Below are 21,056 nucleotides of genomic sequence, written 5' to 3'. Positions count from 1 at the left end.
ATCTGCCACCTGGAGGTTCCTTCATTATTTTTCAGAACTTTTAAAATAAGATTATAGCCCTGGCTGGTGTAGCTCAGTGGATTGAGCACGGGCCTGTGAACCAGATGATCGAGGTTCGATTCCCAGTCAGGGCACACGCCTGGGTTGCAGACCAGTTCCTGGCAGGGGACACACGATACATTGTGTGTCCCTGGCAGAGGCAACCATACATTGATATTTCTCTCCCTCTTTCCTGCCCTTCCCCTCTAAAGATAAATAAATAAAATCTTTAAAATAAAATAAGATTATTTTTTAATATTTTTATATTTATTTATCTTTAGAGGGGAAGGGAAGGAGAGAGGAGAGAAATATCAATGTATGGTTGCCTCTCGTGAGTCCCCTGCTGGGAACTGGCCTGCAACCCAGGCATGTGCCCTGACTGGGAATCGAACCTCGATCGTGTGGTTTGCAGGCCTGTGCTCAATCCGCTGAGCTACACCAGCCAGGGCAGATTATTTATTTACTTATTTATTTTAGACAGAGGGGAAGGGAGGGAGAGAACAACATCAATGTGTGGTTGCCTCTTAAATGCCCCCTAACTGGGGACCTGGCCCACAACCCAGGTATGTGCCATGACTGGGAATCAAACTTGTGACCTTTCAGTTTGCAGGTCAGCACTCAATTCACTGGGCCATACCAGCCAGGGCAAGAATTCAGGATCTTTAAGCCATTCTACACCCCAAAGCTACAGGGGTTACAGACTAACCTGGAGACTGCCATTGTGCTGCTGGGCAGAAAAGGAAGCAGTGAGCAACCAGGCAGAGCAGAGGAGCGTGGTCCTGGGAGAGCCTTCCTCAGTCCAGGTAAGTGCCAGCAACTTCTCTAGAAGCTCTATCAGGGATGTACTGCTCAGGAGCACTGCAGCAGCTGTAGAAGGTCCAGCAAGGCAGGGGTCACATGCATTATATAAAATCCCAACACGGTGGTTAATTAGCAACCCAATGGGAGCTTTACACACACAGTGAATGAACCCAAGGATCAGCTAGAGGTTCTAAGGGTTCCAATTGCATTCTAGAACCACAGGTTATCAGAACCAGAGAGGCCCTTATAACCATCTGGTCCAGCCACATCCCCCCTTATTTTTTTAAGATGGGAAAACTGAGGGCAGCAAGGGCCACATACACTGCCCAGCACCCCTCCTCTTCACTATTACAGCCTGGCTCTAGCACCTCTTTTCTGACTGCCCAGTGTGGTCTGGTGAAGGCTCCAGTACAGGAAGTTGAAGGAGGGCTGCAGAATGTCCGTGTCAGTGGGGCTGCATTTCCCACACAGCTTGCTCACTGCAAAAGACGAGAATCCCCAGACACCCTTCTTACAGATAATGGCCCTCAACTAATTTCAGACTTCAGTCTTGGTGACCAAGCACAAACTAAATGTCCTCAGTATTACAGCCAGTGAAAAGAAATATAGTGACAAACCTGAAGTCATCTTCACATTCTCCACCCAAATAAACATCTGGCAGGCAGCCCATAACTGCACATGAGAGTAGACTGCACAAGTCTGGGTGGTCAAGAGGTAACCCGTAACTGTGCTCACGCCAGCACAGGCTGGAGGCTGTGCAGAGGTCATCTAGGCCAACCTGCTACCCTTAACAGGCAGAAGACTGAGACTCCAAACTCTCCCAGCAATGGGGCACTAACTACCCTCCCCGAGGAGCTCTGCAACCATCCATATGTGTTCCCTGAACTTACCATATCCTCTCTCTCACGTCACCCCATCTGGCTAATTCCTTAATCCTATTCAGCAATCAAGATTCAGGTGAAAGTCCACCTCCCCCAGGAGGCCTTCCTTAACCTCTCAAGGCAAACCCTCATCAGAGCAGTTATGATATGTGTGTACTACAGAGAACACATCCCCCTCCTCCTGGGAATGGCTACTCCTTGCTCCCTTGTTCCCGTGACTTCAATATAAAACCTATCTAAGTTTCTATTCACCTTTGTGTCAGCCACAACATACCTGACTTCTAACTGGCCGGTGGCTGACTAGACAATCAGGCCCACTACCGCAGCCCCACAAAAAACCCACATACCCTCACCCCTGAACTATAGTCCTCCACCACCAAAACTCTCACATAAAAGTACTCAGTGGTTATATGTGTGTATTACATTTAATGTGCGTGTTTCAGCCCATTACTTCCCCCTCTCACAGACCCTTTGAGAGGGGGAATTTTGTCACACACACACCTCACTCCCAGCTGAGTGTCATTCTTGACCTGACAGACAGGCCAACAGTGATCAGCACCAAGCTGGACCTACAGTTCTTTTGGAGCCTGACACTGATCTTCTCATGAGGTCTGAACTCCAGGCAGGAAAAGAACCATCCTCACTTGTGGCCAGAGGACCTGACAGTTCACAGGTACTGAAGATGCCATTTTTTTCCTATTAATTTCAATCTTTCCTCAATAAATCTTTCTGAGGGCACTGCCTATGAGGTGGCAGCTGAATTAATGAGCAATGAAAAGTCCTAGTAAGGTTTGGGGTGGGGGTAGAAAAGAGGCCTAGAGAACTGTGAACTGGACTATCAAACCCTGAGTCAGCTGTGGGGCTGAGGTGAAGAATTAAACTTGTACCAGAAAAACGATCTACATGGACAGTATCCATTGTAGGCCCACTGTGCGCCAAACACTGTGTGGATTCTACATGTACAGTGATTCCTTACCTCAAACCTACATCGGGAAGTAGTATTATTTTACCCATGAGGAACCTAAGGTTCACAGAGACTAGGTGGCCGTCCAAGGTTATACAACTAGTGATGAACCTGAGAACAAACCCAGGCCTTCCCAACTCCAGTGCTGTGTGTATCACATAATTTTTTACACACACCTATTTTGGGGAGTGTCTCCCAAACACTCCTAGGGAACCTCAGAGAAAGATCTGAAAGGTCTGTTAGCAAGAAGCCTACGGGAACATCCATTAGCTTCTCCAAAGGGCTGAAGAGAGGGAAGAAAGGAACACCCCCAGTCCACCCAGCCCCGGACCCTCGAGCACTGCGCCAAACAGCTGGCACCTTGGTGAAGGAGCTTCATGGCCATGCTGTCCAGTTCTTGTTCTGACTCGTTCCTTAGCTGCACTAAAGAAAGGAGGCTCAGCAGCAATGGCAAGTTCCCTGAGGCTGTGAAGAAGAAGAAGGGCTGGTCAAAGGCCTGATGCTCATATCAGTTCAAGGTCAGACAGATACCCATACAGCTGTAAATGGTTTGTTGGGATTTACCCCACTTCCTCCTTCTTCCTTCTTCATTTGGGCATAGGGACAACTGAAATACTGAGTGACAGTTCAGGGCTGGGTAACAAGAATTCAGTATTTCCCTTAATCCCCTTAAAACCATGTGAAACAGGGACTGTTATTCCTATTTTGCAGTAAGGAAAGTTGAGGCCTAGAGAGGCTGAGTGACTTCTTTAAGGTCCCACAGCTAATAAAGTGGCAGGGCCAGGACTTGAACCCAAATCTGAATTCAATGCCCACAGTCTTTCTATGACATGTTTCCACTAAATCTCATGGCTCTCCAACACTGTTGTCCATTGGAATGTGGCTTATGCTTCCCTGCAAAGAAAGGATTCAGCTCCTCGAGACACCCTTAAATCTATTTCCAAACCCCACCTCCAGTCAGAACTGGACCAAGTGCCACAGCTCTCCTCCAATTTCTAAGCACTAAATTACTTGGAAACTTAACTTAAAAATTCAACTTTCTAAAAATAGGATAAGAAAACCAACTCCAACCTTTTCAGTGTCTCCATCCTATGCCAAACATCAAGCTTCCTTGACTCCAGGGAGTCCCATTCCAAATTTGGAAACTATTCTTCTGGATCTCACTGGGAGCTTCCAGTACATCACAGATCCACCCCCTCCCAGGCTCCTGCTGGCTGCTGCTGCCTGCCTGGCCTCCCCCACATTTCCAGCTTTCTTCTTCCCAACCAGAGGCTGCCATTCTTGTGACAGCTCTGAGCACATGCCATGTAGGGTGGGGACATGCACACATACAACAGATATACCCACCCATGCTACACACATGGAATCATTAAACACAAAAATACTCACACTCACAAAAATACTCACACACACACACACACACACCCCATACCAACTATGTTGAGCACCCACTCTCCAAAGAGAGGAAGGAGGTAAAATTTAGCTTGATCCCACACTGGCTGACTTATCAGGGCAGAGACCCCTATATCATACTGACTTTCAGGTCAAAACGTGCTCCCAGCAGCTGCAGACTGACCTTCTGATGGGGAAGCCCCATGTTCCACCAGCAGGTGCTGTAGGATCAGCAGGAAGTGACCTCGTATGAGACCACCCACTTGAACATCCTCATTCCTCCTCAAAAATGTCCTCAGGACAATTAGTACCTTGTGGGCTATGTCCATGGGGCTGGAATAGATGAGATCCTGAGCAGGAAAGAAGAAAGTCAGAGCTTAAAGGGTATCGTGGTTGGTGACAGTAGACAGAGAGGGTCTGGGAAAGGTCCAGGCTGATGGTACCACAGAACCTGGGGGAAGAAGTGTTCACTTACTCAGGACTCATTATATACCATCCTGACATTCTATAGGCCCATTCTAAGCAGGTGGAAATGGAGGCTTAAAGAGATCATAAGATGTGGACAAAAAGAGGCCATATACTGAACCTGACAAGCTCAGGGAAAGCAAGCACAACAGGCACCCTACAAATTCAGAGATTGAAAGTAAGCACATAAGGTGGAGGGAACATAAAAATTCCTAACTAAAGGTGAGTGATGCAGGTAGTCACATCCTAGGCCTGTAGCTTCCTTAACAAAGGGTCAATCTTTACCTTAAAAGTTAGCCTGTTTATTAACTTTTTACAGCTAAGGTAGCATACTTTTGAAATGTTGGAGTCATCTCCTTTTCTCAACCCCTCAAGGCACACATACCATCACTATGTGCTATAATTGTTGACTATCCTGTACCCACCAATGTAAAAGAAGTATGTTTCTTCCCTTTTACTTTTTATCCAATCCCAGAGATTCCCTCCTACCCCGGACCCTGTTTGTGTTCTCCTGCCCCCTTATTCTACCACCAATGGATTTCATGTAACCCTCCTCTGATTCTAATGTATAAGATAAGCAGCAAAACTGCTTTTCTCTGGAGCATTTTCTCAATCCATGGATATCTAGCTTCCCAGCAATTGTTATCAGTTTGGCTCAAATAAACTCAACAAAATTCTCTATAGGTTTGGATGTTTCTTATGTGGACAGTGTGGTGCCAGAGGTCACATAAGCCAGTACATGGCACAGCCAGAATTTGAATGCAGGTCTACTACTCCAAGTCCAAGTTCTTTCTACTTTCCAGGATGCCTCTCTCGTGTAAATGGAAGCACCAGGGTCAAGAAAGGGTTATTTCAGAACAGCAGATCCTGAGTGTGCCTTAAGGGAAAAGAGAAGAGAGGGATGGAGATGCCACAGGATAGGTTAGGATAGATTCAGGACAGATTCGGGGCACAGGGAGAAGTGAGGATCAGGTCAGGCAATCTCTACCATGGCAATCTGGCTATTTCTGCTCCAAACTATTGTATATAGGTCTTGGGTTCAGACAGTGAAAAAGGACATTGCATTTTATTTGCTTTCACAGTTAGTTTAATGAATATACGTTAAAGGCAAAGCCAGTCAGAAGCTGCACCAGAGGCAATCCCACTGATAGCTTCTAGCAACTGCCAGCTTGAACAAGACAATTCCTTTGGACAGGCTAATGTGCAGAGCCACTTAGGGCTGGGTGTGATGAACACAAGGTCACACGCAGACTCCTTTACCAGGGAGGACAGCTCCTGACACACAGAGACATGTCTACAAGGCACCTGACCAGATAATTCCAGATGTATTGATCACAGGATAGCACATGGATGTCTGGCCTTAGCTCTTCACAAACCTCCATAGCTGCCAGAGAAACAACTATAATATCAACAGCAACCACTCAATCGAGCCTACTAATGTCAGGTACTATGTTGTTTAAACAACAGCTATGTACGCCCTGGCTGGTGTGGCTCAGTCGACTGAGTGCCAGCCTGTGAACCAAAGGGTCGCTGATTTGACTCCCAGTCAGGGCACATGCCTGGGTTGCAGGCCAGGTCCCCAGTAAGAGGCATTCAAGAGGCAATCATACATTGATGGTTCTCTTCGTCTTTCTCCCTCCCTTCCTTTTTGTCTAAAAATAAATAAATAAAATCTTAAAAAAACAGTAGCTATATATGCTTGTTTATCTGTCTTCATAAGAACTCTTCCAGGTAGGTTCACCCCGATTTTTCAAGTGAGGAAACTGGGACAAACCAAGTACTGTTGTTTGCTATCAAGAAAGCAGTGGCATTGTAACTATGAATTAATGAAGGACAGAGATGAGATTAGCTTCATCTTTGTCACTTTGTAGGGCTGAAAAAACATTTCTGGAAGAAGAGAATCACAAAATGGAAGGCTAGAGGGAATCTCAGTTTATTTCCATCAACCTTTTTACTTCACAGAGTATGAGGCTGAAGCCCCAGAGTGGGTGTGGTTTGCCCACGGTCACAGGGCCCAAGGCTAAACCAGTTTCCAGGTCCTGCTCCTTCAACAGCAAGCATCTGCCTGATTGCCAGAGCTGGACCCTCAGAAACCTGAGTTAGTACATTTTTTTAATTTTTAATTTTTAATTTAATTCTTAGAGTTAGTACATTTTAAATGCCCAAAGAAAGAGGGCTACTCAGCCTTTGGTGGCCATGGTGAATGCCAGGGGAAGGAGTCATGTGGGTGACTGAGAAGGCTCTGGGCAGAACACAGCTCATTTTAATCTCTCCTGCCCAGAACTGTCTAGAACTTTCTGAGACTGGACCAATCAGGGTGATGTGGCCAAGCAGGGAATAAACACAGCTTCAGTGACACCATTGTTTTTTCACATCTAAACAACCTACATGAAAGACCACCCATTGATAACAGTAGCAATTAACAGCTTTGTTTTTGGTTGTTAATTACCCATATCAAAAACAGAAATTGGTACCAATGCATATTTTTAGACTCTTTTCCCCTCCTGTAGCTAGAAGCTGAGTAGAAATGGTAGGAATTATATATGTGGACAGACAACAAAGTTGTTTCTCACTTTTTTTAAACCACTGATGTTTCTAGAACCTGATTAAGTGCAAAATTCATTAACTTTAGGCTCCAATTATCATCATGACCCTTACTAGCTAATGACCTTCAGCAATTCAATAAGCTTTTCTGAGATTAATATTGTGGTTCAGTCAGTCATATTAAGAATGTTCCTATATATTCTTTTTTTTTTAGAGAGAGAGATAGGCAGGGAGAAAGAGAGGGAGAGAAACATTGATGTGTGAAAGATACATCGACCAATTACCTCTCACACGCCCCCAACTAGGGGACCTGGCCCCAACCCAGGCATGTGCCCTGACCAGGAATCAAATTAGTGACCTTTTGGTTCCCAAGCCAGTGCTCAATCCACTGAGTCACTCCTGCCAGGGCCTATGTATTTTTTTAAAAATTAATTCTAGAAAGAGAGGAATGTAGGGAGAAAGAGAGGAAGAGGATCATCGATCGGTTGCCTCCTGCATGCGTCCCGACTGGGGGCCAAACCCAGGTGGGACCAAACCTGCAACCCAGGCAGTTGCTCAGACTGGAAACTGACTAGTGACCTCTCAGTTTGCAGCATGATGCCCAACCAACTGAGCCACTCTGGCCAGGGCCCTACGTATTCTTTCATTTATCCTCCCATTGTCTCCATTTTACATGTGAGAAAACTGCAGCTCAGAGAAGCCTTCATCTTCCTGGAACTCCATGCAGCATCCAGCCCTAAGTGCAGCTCCTTCTTGTTGAGCTCTACCTGCCAAAGCTCAAGGCTCCTCTCTGTCCTACCTCCCCCAAGAAGGAGGGGTGATGAGGATGATGTACATTCAAGGACAAGAACTTGGTGACCAAAACAAAGGTTGGGATACCTGCTTCAGCTTGCCTGGAACAGGTTCTCTAGGAATTTGGTTTCCTGACAAATTTGGATGCAACAGCAAACCCTGCCTGTTGCATCCAGTTGTATCTGAAACTCAACAGAACAACCATCTGCTTGCTTGTCCAAATAAATTTCAAGGAGGGCAAAAAAAGAAATGGAGGGGAAGTCTATGAATTAAAAGAGACTCAAAACACATATCCACAAAGAAAAAAAGGAAGACCAAACTATAGTGTTTATACTTAACTGACAAAACTTCAAGTAAATGTAAGAAAGATACTACTATAAAAGTCAGGCTAGTAGTTTTCCTAGGGGGACAGATATGGGTCATTATTGAGGGGAGCACAACAATGTTCTATCTCCTGACACACATGGCAGTTACTAGCGTATTCCCATTTAATAATTAAGCTGTGCGAGTGTCTGGTGTGATTTTCTATGCTTGTTGAAAGGACGAAAAAAGCTCCTTTCAGGTCCTCTTTACTAGAGATAGCTATCACTTCCTTGAGTCTGTCAGGCATAATTCTCTATTCTCAGGACTGGAGAGATTAACTAAAAGCACCCCCCACGCAGGTGTTTTAAAACTTCTACAAATAAGACCTGCTGGACAGGAGCACCTGGACCTGGAAGCCAAAGATAACAGCAGAACAAACTGAAGCCTGCGCAATCAATCAGCCAGAAACCTCCTAATTTACAACTAATTGCCATGACTACCTAGCTCCATCCCCTTCCTCCTTTATCACCCAGTAAAAACTCACAGCCCCAACTTTTTGCTGCTGGTGTATCTCTTCACACCAGCTCCTGTCCTCTCTTGGAAAGTGAATAAAACAGCCTTTTCCTCTTTTTCAGAATTCTTTCACAGCCCATGTCACCAGCCATCCTGACATTTGTGTTACTTTTCATATTATGGAAAAAAATTTTAAAGATTTTATTTACTTATTTTTATTTATTTTATTTTATTTATCTATTTATTTACTTACTTATTTTCAGAGAGGAGAAGAGAAGGAGAAAGAGAGGAGAGAAGCATCAATGTGTGGTTGCCTCTCACACGCCTCCCACTGGGGACCTGGCCCAGAACCCAGGCATGTGCTCCAGACTGGGAATTGAACTGATGACCCTTTGATTCACAGGCCAGCTCTCCATCCACTAAGCCACACCAGCCAGGCCTCATAATAAAGTTTTTTTAAATAAATAAATATAATTTGGTTTCCTCAGATTCATTTTCTTTTTGGCTCGTATCTTTCCTGTGCTATGTCCTTCGAAGCTAGTAGCCTACAATAGCCTTCAATTAGGGAGGGATCTCCATCTTGGGTAGATCCAGACTGGGAAGGAGAACTTGGGAGAGAAAGGTAATGAACTCCATTTTAAACAGAAATGTCAAATAGGTAGTTAGCTGTGTGAGTCTGGAACCCAGAAGAAAGGTCAGGGACAGGCGAATATGAATCATCAGCACACGACAGGAGGCAAACGAAGTTCTGGAAATAAACGAGACAACCCAGAAAGGATACACGAAGTGAAAAAGAGAGCCTAGGACAAAACCTTGAGAAACATAAACTTTCAAGTGCTAGCAAGAGAGAAAACTATAAAAGAGACTAACAAGGAGCACCAAGAGATTTAGGAGAAAAAAATGAGAGTTGGAATTAATGAAACCAAGAATGAAGCAATAAAAAGGAAGTGGACAACCATCAAATACTAAGAGGATATGTAAAACAAGAACCAAAAAGTCCACTGTAATTAGCCACAAGGACATCATTGGTGATCCAGGTGAGAGAGCTTTCAAGTAGTGATGAAAGTAGAAGCCAATGGGTGGAGGAATGAGAGATGATAATTTCGAGATTAGAAAACTAGTTCTAGGAGTTTGGCGGTAAAGGAAGAGGTATGAGTGGAAAAGGCTGAGAGGACAGGGACGAGTGAGAGTCTGGGTCCAGGTGGAAGACATCCAGAGCAACCAGAAGCCTAGAGGACCTTAGACTCTCCAGCCACGCCCACAGCCTAGTGTCATAACCTGAGATTTTTTTCTAGCCTCACCATTCCCTCCCTTCATTGATACTTTATAAGTCTCTATAAGGTGACAGAGGTGAAACAAGCACCTGTGATTTCCTCAAGAGCAAGAACTGATCAACCATAACTGAATTATCTAATGCCTATCACCCAGTAAATAACAAACAGACGTATGATAAATGAAAAGTGAGTGACTGAATTCAAGGCCTCGAAAAATCTGATCCTCAAGGTTTAAGTCATTGAAAGGAACTAAAATTTCCAAGAAGTGCCTCTTAAAGGGCCAGTACATGGACTTAACTCAGACTCACTCCCTCTGTGCTCCAGCACTGGGGTAGCAGCTTGAAAGGCACCAGTGGCATATGGGGAGTAATAGAAGTGTTTGGCATCAGGGTGAGAGCTGGGGCACAGCTTTATCCAAAAGAGAAAGGTGGGCAGAGGTCACTGTTCCTTTTCTGAGCCCTCTCCCCACAGAGCTACAGAGCCAGAGGTGGGACTACATCAACCTGGCTCACCCGGTTTGCTCCATCCTGGAGAATCCCTGATGCTCCACCCCACCAAATTTACATCTCACCCAAACTGTTAACAGTGGCTTTTCCACACAAATAGCTGGTCTCAGCTCAGGCTAGACATCTTCCTAAATCCTCTCAAACAAGGAACAATCAGCCTCAGTGAGCCCCTAGGCCCAGCACTAGCAACAGCCAGCCTTGGATCACAGTTTGGTTTTTCCTGGGAACCTCCGAGCCCAGCACAAGTAGCAGCTTTCTGCAGATTGCTTTGCAGCTTGCACTGGGAGGCCTCAGATGGAACACAAGTGGTGGTTGATCCTGGCCTCACCACCAGGGAAACCCCAGAGCCTGTGTACCCAGTGGACAGCTACAGACCACGTTGGAACACTGCCATCCTGCCCCTGCACAGCTGATCCTCCATGGAGGGCGGAAATTAATGGTTAGTGTTCACAGCCAGTCCTCACAACCGACTGGCCTGGGTAAATTCCTCCCACTGATCTGCCAATAGTAATCAAGGCTCAACCACAAGAGGAGGGTGTACTTGGCACACACAGAGGATGAACTCCAGGTACCCAGCTGGGGTGATAAGGGAGGCTATGCCACTGGACCCTACAGGACCACTACTATATTAGGCCACACTAGCATAACAGCTCTACCTAATACCTAGAAACAAACACAGGGAGGCTGCCAAAAAGAGTAAACAAAGAAACATGGCCTGAATGAAAGAACAGATTAAAACTCTAGAAAAATAACGAAACAAAATGGAGATGAGCAATTTATCAGATGCACAACTCAAAACACTGTTTATAAGGATGTTCAAGGAACTTAGTGAGTACCTCAACAGCATAAAAAAGACCCAGACAGAAATAAAGGATACTAATGGAAATAAAGAACAATTTACAGGGAATTAACAGTAGAGTGGATGAAGCTAAGGATAAAAACAATGATATGAAACATAAGGAAACAAAAAACAACCAATCAAAACAACAAGAAGAAAAAAGAATCCAAAAATAATGAGGAAAGTATAAGCAGCCTCTGGGACAACTTCAAGAGGTCCAACATTTTTATCACAGGGGTGCCAGAAGGAGAAAAGAAAGAGCAAGAAATTAGAAATCTGTTTGAAAAAATAGTGAAAGAAAACTTCCCTAACTTGGTGAGGCAAATAGATATGCAGGTCCAGGAAACACAGAGAGTCCCAAACAAGATGGATGGAAAGAGGCCTACCTCAAGACACATCATAATTAAAATACCAAAGGTTAAAGATAAAGAGAGAATCTTTTTTTTTAAATTAATTTATTTATCTTTAGAGGGGAAGGAGAGAGGGAGAGAAACATGAAACATCAATGTATGGTTGCCTTTCATGCGTCCCCTGCTGGGAGTTGGCCTGCAGGGAACCGGCCTGCAACCCAGGAATGTGCCCTGACTGGGAATCGAACCGCGAACCTCTAGTTCGCAGGCTAAAGAGAGAATCTTAAAAGCAGCAAGAGAAAAGTAGTCCTACAGGAGGGCAACCATAAGACTGTCAGCTGATTTCTCAAAAGAGACTTTTCAGGCTAGAAGGGATTAGCAAGAAATATTCAAAGTCATGAAAGCAGAGACCTATAGCCAAGATTGCTCTACTCAGCAAAGCTATCGTTTAGAACTGAAGGGCAGATAAAGAGCTTCCCAGACAAGAAAAAATTAAAGTAGTTCATCATCACCAAACCATTATTATATGAGATGTTAAAGAAAACTTATTTACAAAAAAGATCAAAATTATGAGCTTAAAATGACAATAAACTCATATCCATTAACAACTGAATCTAAAAAACAAACTAAGCAAACAAGAGGAACAGAGACCGAATCATGGATATGGAGAGAATTTTGACAGTTGCCAGGTAGGTGGAAGGGGGTTGTAGGGGAATGGGTGAAAGAGGTGAGCAGATTAAGAAGTACAAACTGGTAGTCACAGAATAGCCATGGGGACATAAAGTTTAGTATAGGAAATGGAGTAGCCAAAGAACTTACATGCATGACCCATGGACATAGACCAGAACAAATGGGTAAGGATAGCCTGAGGGAGTGGGGGAGTGCTGGGTGAGGGCAGGGACAAAGGGGGAAAAATTAAGACAACTGTAATAGCATAATCAATTCAATATAATTTAAAAGAAAAAAAAGCTTAAAAAATAAAAATAGAAAAAAACCCCTACTCATCCCTGTCTTTCTCCAGCCTCACCTTCTGTGTCATACCTGAAAAGTTCAAGAACCACCCCAAACTACTCCTTGTCCCTGAATTACAATAGGCACTTTCATGTTGCTGTGCTGGTCTAGCAACCCTTTCACTCATCAAACCCTTTGGGGATCAGCATCTAAGACACCTTTCTGCCCTCCCTGCCACCCAAACACTATGCCTGACCTTTACGGCTACACTGTTAGTACAGTTGTTAGTGCGGTTTTTGTGCCCGATTCCCTCACCAGCCTGTGGGAAAATAATGTAATCGAAGCCACTTAAAATGGAGACGGAGCTGCCCTCCCAGAGGAGCTGCCTTGCGCATCTTACTCCTCAGAGGTTTGGCACGTTAACACAGGCCAAAACAACCTTCGGACAGGGCCTAAAGCCGCACTGTACTCCAATCAAGTCTGCAAACAGGAAAGTAGGCAGTCAGACCAGGACTGCACCGACTCTGTCAGTTTATCTGCACCTACAGGCATTCTCTCCTTAGCTTACTAACCACCATAAAAACGCCTTCCTTCTATTCAAGTAATTTTCCCCTTTCCTACTCTCAGAAATACCCCTTGCCTTCACCTCCTAACTGGAACACTACTTGTTTCCTGATTAGATCTCAATAAATCCTTGTTGCCTTTGACTTTGGCCTTTTATTTTTGGGTTAACAATCCCCAGTGCTGAAACGGCTCCCATTAGTCGGAACAATGGATCAACATTGTTTTCTCTCTTGTTCTGAGAGTTAACTCAATTTACTGAAGAGAACATTAAACAGAAAGTAAAAATCTGAGTTTTAAGCTCAACTCTTGTGTCCTTGGGCAAATCTCTCTCAACCTATTTCTTCATCCTTTTAAAAAGAAAAAAAATAAGATATCGTCATTAGTATGTCTCTCAGAGGATCTGAATCCACCCCTACCTTTTTCTGAGAGAGACTTGGATCTGTCTGGACCCCTAATTCAATGAGTCAGCAAATAAAGTACCTACTATGTGTGAGGAACACTTCATTTGACAATGAAAATCCAGTATCTTAGCTCTGTCCATCACTACTCTCCCTGGTGTCCTATCTTGCCTTCCTCCCCTATGCAGTAATGCTTCATTTTTAATATGGTCCCTATCAAGCCAACATTTGTGTAACTTTACAAGATGACAAATCTCAGGGATGGGATGTAAAGATTTAAGTCTTAGTGGGGAGTGCGTGCGTGTGTGAATGTGAACAGATATAGGTACCTAAGGATGTGAGATATATAACATACAAGTGTTATTTGCACCACATTCCTCCAGTAAAGTCAGGGAATTGTATTTGTTGAAGAGAAGAACATCAAAGGAATCTCATTGTCTCTGTTGGCCTGTGTCATTCTCCCTGGACTAAGGAGGCACCGAGCAGGTGAACTGGCACTGAAGGCAGTGGCTCTAAACCGAGTGTCTTCCATGCTGATGTGCTGCGGTCAGTTTAGGAGCTATTACTAGTAACTGCTCACTAAATACAAATGATCAAATATTCAAATACTTTTAAAAATATGTGAATTACAACAGTTACCTCTATTATAATATCGCTCTCATGAATTTGTTTTCAATGCGCCCTTGAATGAGAGAAAAAAAGGCAGAGTTGGCCCTGGCCAAGTAGCTAAGTTGGTTAGATCGTCATCCTGACAACATCAAGGTTATGGGTTCAATCACCAGTCAGGGCACATAAAAGAGGTAATTGACGGATGCATATATAAGTGGAACAACAAATTGATGTTTCTTTCTCTATCCCCCTGTCCCCCACTCTCTCTAAAATAAATTTTAAAAAAGAAAGAAAAAAAGGCAGAGTTAAAGTCAGTGTGTTAGAAACTGCAAACAACAGGCAGCCAACTTCTCTGGTATAGCTGATAGAATTACAGGGATGTCTTACTTTATAAAAGGCACTGGCATTTCTGACAATTCTGGGCAGGCCCAGGGGAGTGTCTGCACATGCACCATTATCATGTTAGTCATGGCAGAAAAGAGGCATCATCCCTCTGCAATCAGACATCCCCATCTACATGTCCCAGGGGTCTCCTTCGATATTAAACCATTCTTAGCAGAATCTGCTTTAGAGAAGACAGGGAGGTGAGAGGGAATGGTGACTGAGATCAGCCCTTCATAGTCACATCCCCTGGGGAGCAGAGGGACACATTATCTCTCAGTGAGTAGACTTCCATCAGACTTAGGATAGGGTACAAATTAATAGAAACCAGGCACCTGCCAGTCAAAAGGACTTCCTACTCACATGGGAACAGCATTAAGACCAGATGTAGGCAGAAGCGGCTGCTGGTGCCTCCTGACCTCAGTAAACCAGCTTCCAGAGAGAGAGGGCCCACTATCTCTGAATGCAGAAATGAGCAAGTGGTCGCCTACCAGCAAAATAAGCAGGATGCTGGGGCTGCTTCTGAGTATGTGGAACAGGGCTGCCAGGCTGGCAGGGAGGGCGGGCTGTCCAGCAGAGGGGATATCATCCCACTCCTCATAGCAGCTCTCTTCCCAGGAGAACCAAAGTTCCAGGACACGATGCCCAAACCTACTCATCAGCTCTGGATACAACAGGAAGAATCTGAGCAGGAGAGGGTGGTGGGTGTAGATGAGGTGCAGGTCTGGAATGCCCTCTAGAAATTTTCTGATGGCATTGACCACAGCCTGGAGGCAAAAAAAAAAAGAAAAGAAAGGAAGTAAATACATTTTGCAGAAGATGTGAGAAGCCCCAACAAACATACAGCTAAGACATGACAGGGAAAATGTACTGGCATCTCAGTACTCCAAGGACATCTTCACTGGCTCATCCCAACGCTCTCCTGGGAGAAGAAAACCCCACTGTGTCTACCTTATGACAGTGGCTCTCAACTGGGGGCGATTTTGCTCCCTAAGGGACATGCAGAAATAATTAGACATTTTTCATGGTTTTGATTGGGGGAGTGCTACTGACATCTAGTGGGAGAGAACGGGAATACCACTAAATACTTTATAGAACAGAGGAGAGCCTCCCACAGGAAAGAATTATGCCGCGCAAAAGGTTAATGGTACCAAGGCTGAGAAACCCAGCTCCCCAGATACACTTACCACAATGTTTTGTAATTGGCAGCCTATGTGTCTACCTCTCACACTAGACTTGAGCTACCTGAGGGCAGGGACTGTGGCAGATTAATCAGTGAATATCTGGCATAGAGCCTGTCACAGACACAGCAAAAGGTGTGCTGAATCGTTTATTAACCCTCAAAATCCTCTCTCTTCCCATTGCACATATAAAAAAGTTCAAATTCCTTAATATGTTACTCCAAGAGTTTTATAGCTTATTTTGGCTCTTTCATTTAGGTCTTTGATTCATTTTTGAGTTAATTTTTGTGTACAGTATAAGGTAGCAGTCCAACTTCATGCTTTTACAGATGGATATCCAGTTGTTCCAGCACCATTTCCTTTAAAAGACTATTCTTTCCCTACTGAATTGTCTGGGTATCCTTATAAAAAATCAACTGACCATAAATATATGGGTTTATTTTAGTACTCTCAATTCTATTCCATTGATCTAGATGTCTATCCTTATGTCAAAATCACACTATCTTTTTTTAAAGATTTTGTTTATTTATTTTTTAGAGAGGGAGAAAAACATCAAAGTATGGTTGCCTCTCATGTGCCCCCTACCAGGGACCTGGCCTAAAACCCAAGCATGTGCCCTGGACTAGGAATTGAACCGGCAACCCTTTGATTCACAGGCCAGCATCAACTACTGAGCCACACCCACCAGGCCCAAAACCACACTATCTTTTTTTTTTTTAAGATTTTATTTATTTATATTTTTAGAGGGGAAGGGAAGGAGAGAAGGAGAGAAATATCGATGTATGGTTGCCTCTCGTGAGTCCCCTGCTGGGAACTGGCCTGCAACCCAGGCATGTGCCCTGACTGGGAATCGAACCACAATCGTGTGGTTTGCAGGCCTGCGCTCAATCCACTGAGCTACACCAGCCAAGGCCAAAACCACACTATCTTGATTACTGTAGCTTTGCAGTAAATTCTGAAATCAAAATGTGCTAGTCCTCTAACTTTGATCTTCTTTCCCAAGACGGTTTTGGCCATTTTGGGTATCTTGCACTTTTATATGAATTTTAGGATCAGCTTATCCATTTTTAAAAAACAATAAAAGGCAACTGGGATTTTTATTGTGAATGCATTGAATCTATAGATCAATCTGGGCAATACTGCCATCTGAACACTATTAAGTCTTCTTTTCCACTTTTGTTGAAATATAATTGATATATAACATTGTATAAATTTATGATATACAATGTAAGGATTTGATAAATGTATACACTGTAAAATGATTAACACAATAAGTTTAGTTAATATCTACCACCTCACATAGTTATAAAATTTTTTCCTGTGGTAAGAAGAAAACTTTTAAGATCTCCTCTCTTAGCAACTTTCAAATGTACAAAACAATATTGTTAAGCTATACTCACTGTGTTGTGTATTACATTTCCAGAACTTACTTGTCTTATAACTGGCTATTAAGTCTTCTGATTCATGAACACAGAATGCCTTTCTATTTATTTAGGTCTTCTTTAACTTATTTCAATGATGTTTTATTATTTTCAGAGTGTAAGTCCTTGCACTTTGTTAAATTTTTTCCTAGGTATATTATTTATTGCTGCTATTGTAAATGGAATTGTTTTCTTAATTTCATTTTTAAGCATGCTATTAAAAGGTCTATTAAAGATAGGTAGACCTATTAAAGATAGGTAGACCTATTAAAGATAGGTCTACCTTTCTGGCTTCTTTCTACTACCTCCCATGTCTTAGTAAAGGCACACTAAACTTCCTTGAGTGTTCAGAGTGGACAACTTCCTAATTCTATATTTTAGATCTTGTTCTTCTCTCAGCCTAAAAATTCTCCCTTCACCCCAGTCTCCTCCAGGAGGCCTCTCCCGATACAACAATCTCCCAAGTGCTTTCGTGGCTCTTGGCCAGCCCTTCAGGCTTCAGACGAGCACCCACTGCTGTTGCTGCCTGCCTTACAGAAAATATCTTTGTCTCTCCGGGAAACCATCACTACTCTCCATCACTTGTTTCCTGAGGGTAGAGAGCATGTTTGATCCACGTCAACCCCGACAGGGCCCCACATGGCAGCTGGCACATGTCAGGTGGTCAATCCACATTGGCTGAGTTGCTAAAATGTTGAGAAACAAATTAGAAATCACATCTTCATTTATTTGAATAGTGTTCGAGGCTTAGGAATGCTGATCAAACTGGAGAGAAGTTATTAAAAGAAAGACTTTCCAGGAATAACTAGGGATTGACATTCTGAGATGTCCACCCCCAGAGATATCCACGCTATAACTATTGGGGATCCTCACACACAACCCAGGAGAATCTTGTTGTACTAGAAAGCCCAAACTCTGTTAAAGACTACTAAGTTTGTGTCAAAAGATTTTAGGTATTGTCAAGAGTAGGCTCCCACTGGCCAAAAATAGAACAATTTGAGCCTCAAAGAAATAATAATAACTACTAGTGGATTAAAATACATCAAATATTTTTTAAATCCATGCATTCATAACAATACTAAAAAAATTTTCCTTGGTCACCTTTGGCAATCGCTAGGTAACCAATTCATTTTTTTGAAACTGGTAATTAAAGGGGAAAAAATCAAACATTCCACCTATTCTAACGCTACAATTGACCATTCATAGTAACCCAGCAGTTGATGAGGGAAGTCTTTTTTTAAAAGATTTTATTTATTTATTTTTAGAGAGGGAAAGGGAGGGAGAAAAAGAGGGAGAGAAACATAGATGTGTGGTTGCCTCTCACGTGGTCCCCACTGGGGACCTGGCCTGCAACCCAGGCATGTGCCCGGACTGGTAATTGAACCAGCGACCCTTTGGTTCGCAGCTCACACTCAATCCACTGGGCTACACCAGCCAGGACAGGGGAAGTTTATTGTTATACAAATATTCCAGTTAATAAACAAAGAGAGAGTGACAGAATTAGGATATTATTATTTTTTAGNTGTGGTTGCCTCTCACGTGGTCCCCACTGGGGACCTGGCCTGCAACCCAGGCATGTGCCCGGACTGGTAATTGAACCAGCGACCCTTTGGTTCGCAGCTCGCACTCAATCCACTGGGCTACACCAGCCAGGACAGGGGAAGTTTATTGTTATACAAATATTCCAGTTAATAAACAAAGAGAGAGTGACAGAATTAGGATATTATTATTTTTTAGTCCCCAGTGAATCAGTGAATAAAGTCAATGATCACCAATGGCTGTTAATACCACAAAAAGAGAGACAATGGGACAGTATATCTAGGTCTATCTCGCTTGAAAACCCATTGCACTTCCACTACACCTTCCTGCTTCCATTCAAACTAAACCGGGTTTAATCAGCCCTGGCAGAGTGGCTCAGTAGGTTGGAGCATCATCCTGTACACCAAAAAGGTTATGGGTTTGATCCCCAGTCGGGGCACATCCCTAGGTTGTGGATACAATTTCTGGTCAGGGCATGTATAGGAGGCAACTGATCAGTGTTTCTCTCACATCAATGTTTCTCTCTCTCTCCTGTTATCTCCCTCTAAAATTAATAAATATATTCTCAGGTAAGGATTAAAAAAGAAACCAGGCTTGCTTAAATCACATTTGCCCCAACAGTAATCAAAAGAGACAAAATTAGTGGTCAGTGAAGGAAGAGTATCCTCAGGCTGAGGCTGAAGGGTCCACATCTAAGAAGTAGAAGCAATCTTCGACGAAAAACAGGAGAGATTCATTGGTGAATCGGACATGGTCCTTTATCCCTGAGAGCTTATAAAGAATCTGGAGAGAGAAAACTTATACACACACAACCACCACCAAAAGTAACTTGAGGTCAGCCTGATTAGCAACAACCTGGGTCCCAGCAACTCACTCTGTTTGATAAACTGTCACCAGAGGAAATACCTCACACTTCTCTCCTTCTGCACACACTCGAGTCAGTACTGAGAAAAGAGCCATGGGAGTTGGTTGAGTCAGAGTCTTGGCTCCCCGCACCGACTAACTGTGTGACCTACAGAAAATGACTTTAACCTGTCATGATTTACTTGTCTGTAGAAAGGAAATAATCATCTCTGCCTCCCAGGGCTGTTGAGAGAATTAGTTAAATTACATAGGCTCTGTATGTGTCAGCACCCTACCCCCCCCACCTCTCTCTCTCCCCCATCCCCTTTCTCTATACGTCCAACCCCGTGGCCTCCCAAGGAACCACAATGTACAGAGAGGTGGAAGAGTACCGGGCGTTGGGCCCATACCTCATCCAGCGCACTGTCTTTGTCCTGGCACACTGCAAGCAGATAGATGGACGCTCTGAAGACCACGAGTGGAGGGTGCTCACCCTGGTGCTGCAGAGACAGGAGGAAGCTTTGCATAGCCACAAATAAGTCTGCCTCTGAGACAAACCTGTCGACCGAAGAGAGTCTGAATGAGAAAGGCATAGATAGCTGTCCCGCCTTGCCACATCCTCCCTTAGCCACTGTCATTTTGCTCCAGCATGTCCACAGCCTAGTGACACCTTACACAAACAACATGCCGTATACACTTCCAAAACATTATCACATGCACAACATATGGTTCCAGGCTTTGTGCAAGGCTCTGTGAGGGGCCAGAGACTCCTCTCTCACACCTAGAAGGTGAAACATAGCCAGCGGGGCCAGTTACAAAGAAGAATGCCACTTGTGGGGTTAAGAAGGCCCTGCTCTGGCTGCCAGGCCACTCCTCTCTTCTTGTGCTTACCATTATACATTTGTGAGTGCAATGGGCTAATTTCTGGGGGAGGGGGACATCTCTGCTTGTATATGCAAGGGAGATGGGGATAAGAAGGAGCTTGACTTTTCACTAACGTCTTTTTATACCTTTACATTTTTCTACCATGATATATGTCTCACCTATCAGATTACATACCAAAAAAGAAAATTTAAAAATAAGTAATACTAAATGCAATGTGATATTCTAGATTCTTCCTGGAACAGAAAAGGAACAATAGAGGAAACACAGGAAAAATCTGAATAAAGTTTAGTTAATAAGTATTGCACCCTCACATACATGATCAAATAATTTTCAACAAGGGTGCCAAGACCATACAATGGAGAAAAGACAACCTTTTCAGCAAATGGTGCCAGGAAAACTGGATATCACATGCAAAAGAATGAAGTTGGACACTTACCTAACACAATATAAAAAAATTATCCCCAGCCTGGCTGGCGTGACTCAATGGATTGAATGCAGGCTTGTGAACCAAAGGGTCACCTGTACAATTCCCAGTCAGGGCACATGCCTGGGTTTCAGGCCAGGTGCCCAGTAGGGAGTGAGCAAGAGGCAATCACACATTGATGCTTCTCTCCCTCTCTTT

At 43.7% G+C, this 21,056-nt stretch overlaps 1 protein-coding gene across 1 annotated transcript in view; it reads right to left on the bottom strand.

Annotated features, from left to right (window-relative positions):
• MEI1 (meiotic double-stranded break formation protein 1) overlaps positions 1 to 21,056 on the bottom strand; it is a 63,886-nt gene that overhangs the window by 12,895 nt on the left and 29,935 nt on the right. Inside the window, exons 19-24 of the mRNA XM_037068003.1 lie at positions 19,960 to 20,107; positions 15,057 to 15,332; positions 4,262 to 4,427; positions 3,046 to 3,150; positions 1,209 to 1,319; positions 746 to 906 (exon numbers count right to left, since the gene is read on the bottom strand). Coding sequence (XP_036923898.1) covers positions 746 to 906; positions 1,209 to 1,319; positions 3,046 to 3,150; positions 4,262 to 4,427; positions 15,057 to 15,332; positions 19,960 to 20,107 — 967 coding nt within the window. The remainder of the gene's footprint in view (positions 1 to 745; positions 907 to 1,208; positions 1,320 to 3,045; positions 3,151 to 4,261; positions 4,428 to 15,056; positions 15,333 to 19,959; positions 20,108 to 21,056) is intronic.

This window comes from Sturnira hondurensis, unplaced genomic scaffold (genome assembly GCF_014824575.4).
Source record: "Sturnira hondurensis isolate 20B ecotype Veracruz unplaced genomic scaffold, ASM1482457v3 Scaffold0017436, whole genome shotgun sequence".
Classification (NCBI taxonomy): domain Eukaryota; kingdom Metazoa; phylum Chordata; class Mammalia; order Chiroptera; family Phyllostomidae; genus Sturnira; species Sturnira hondurensis.
This window is presented reverse-complemented; position numbering and strand designations above follow the sequence as displayed.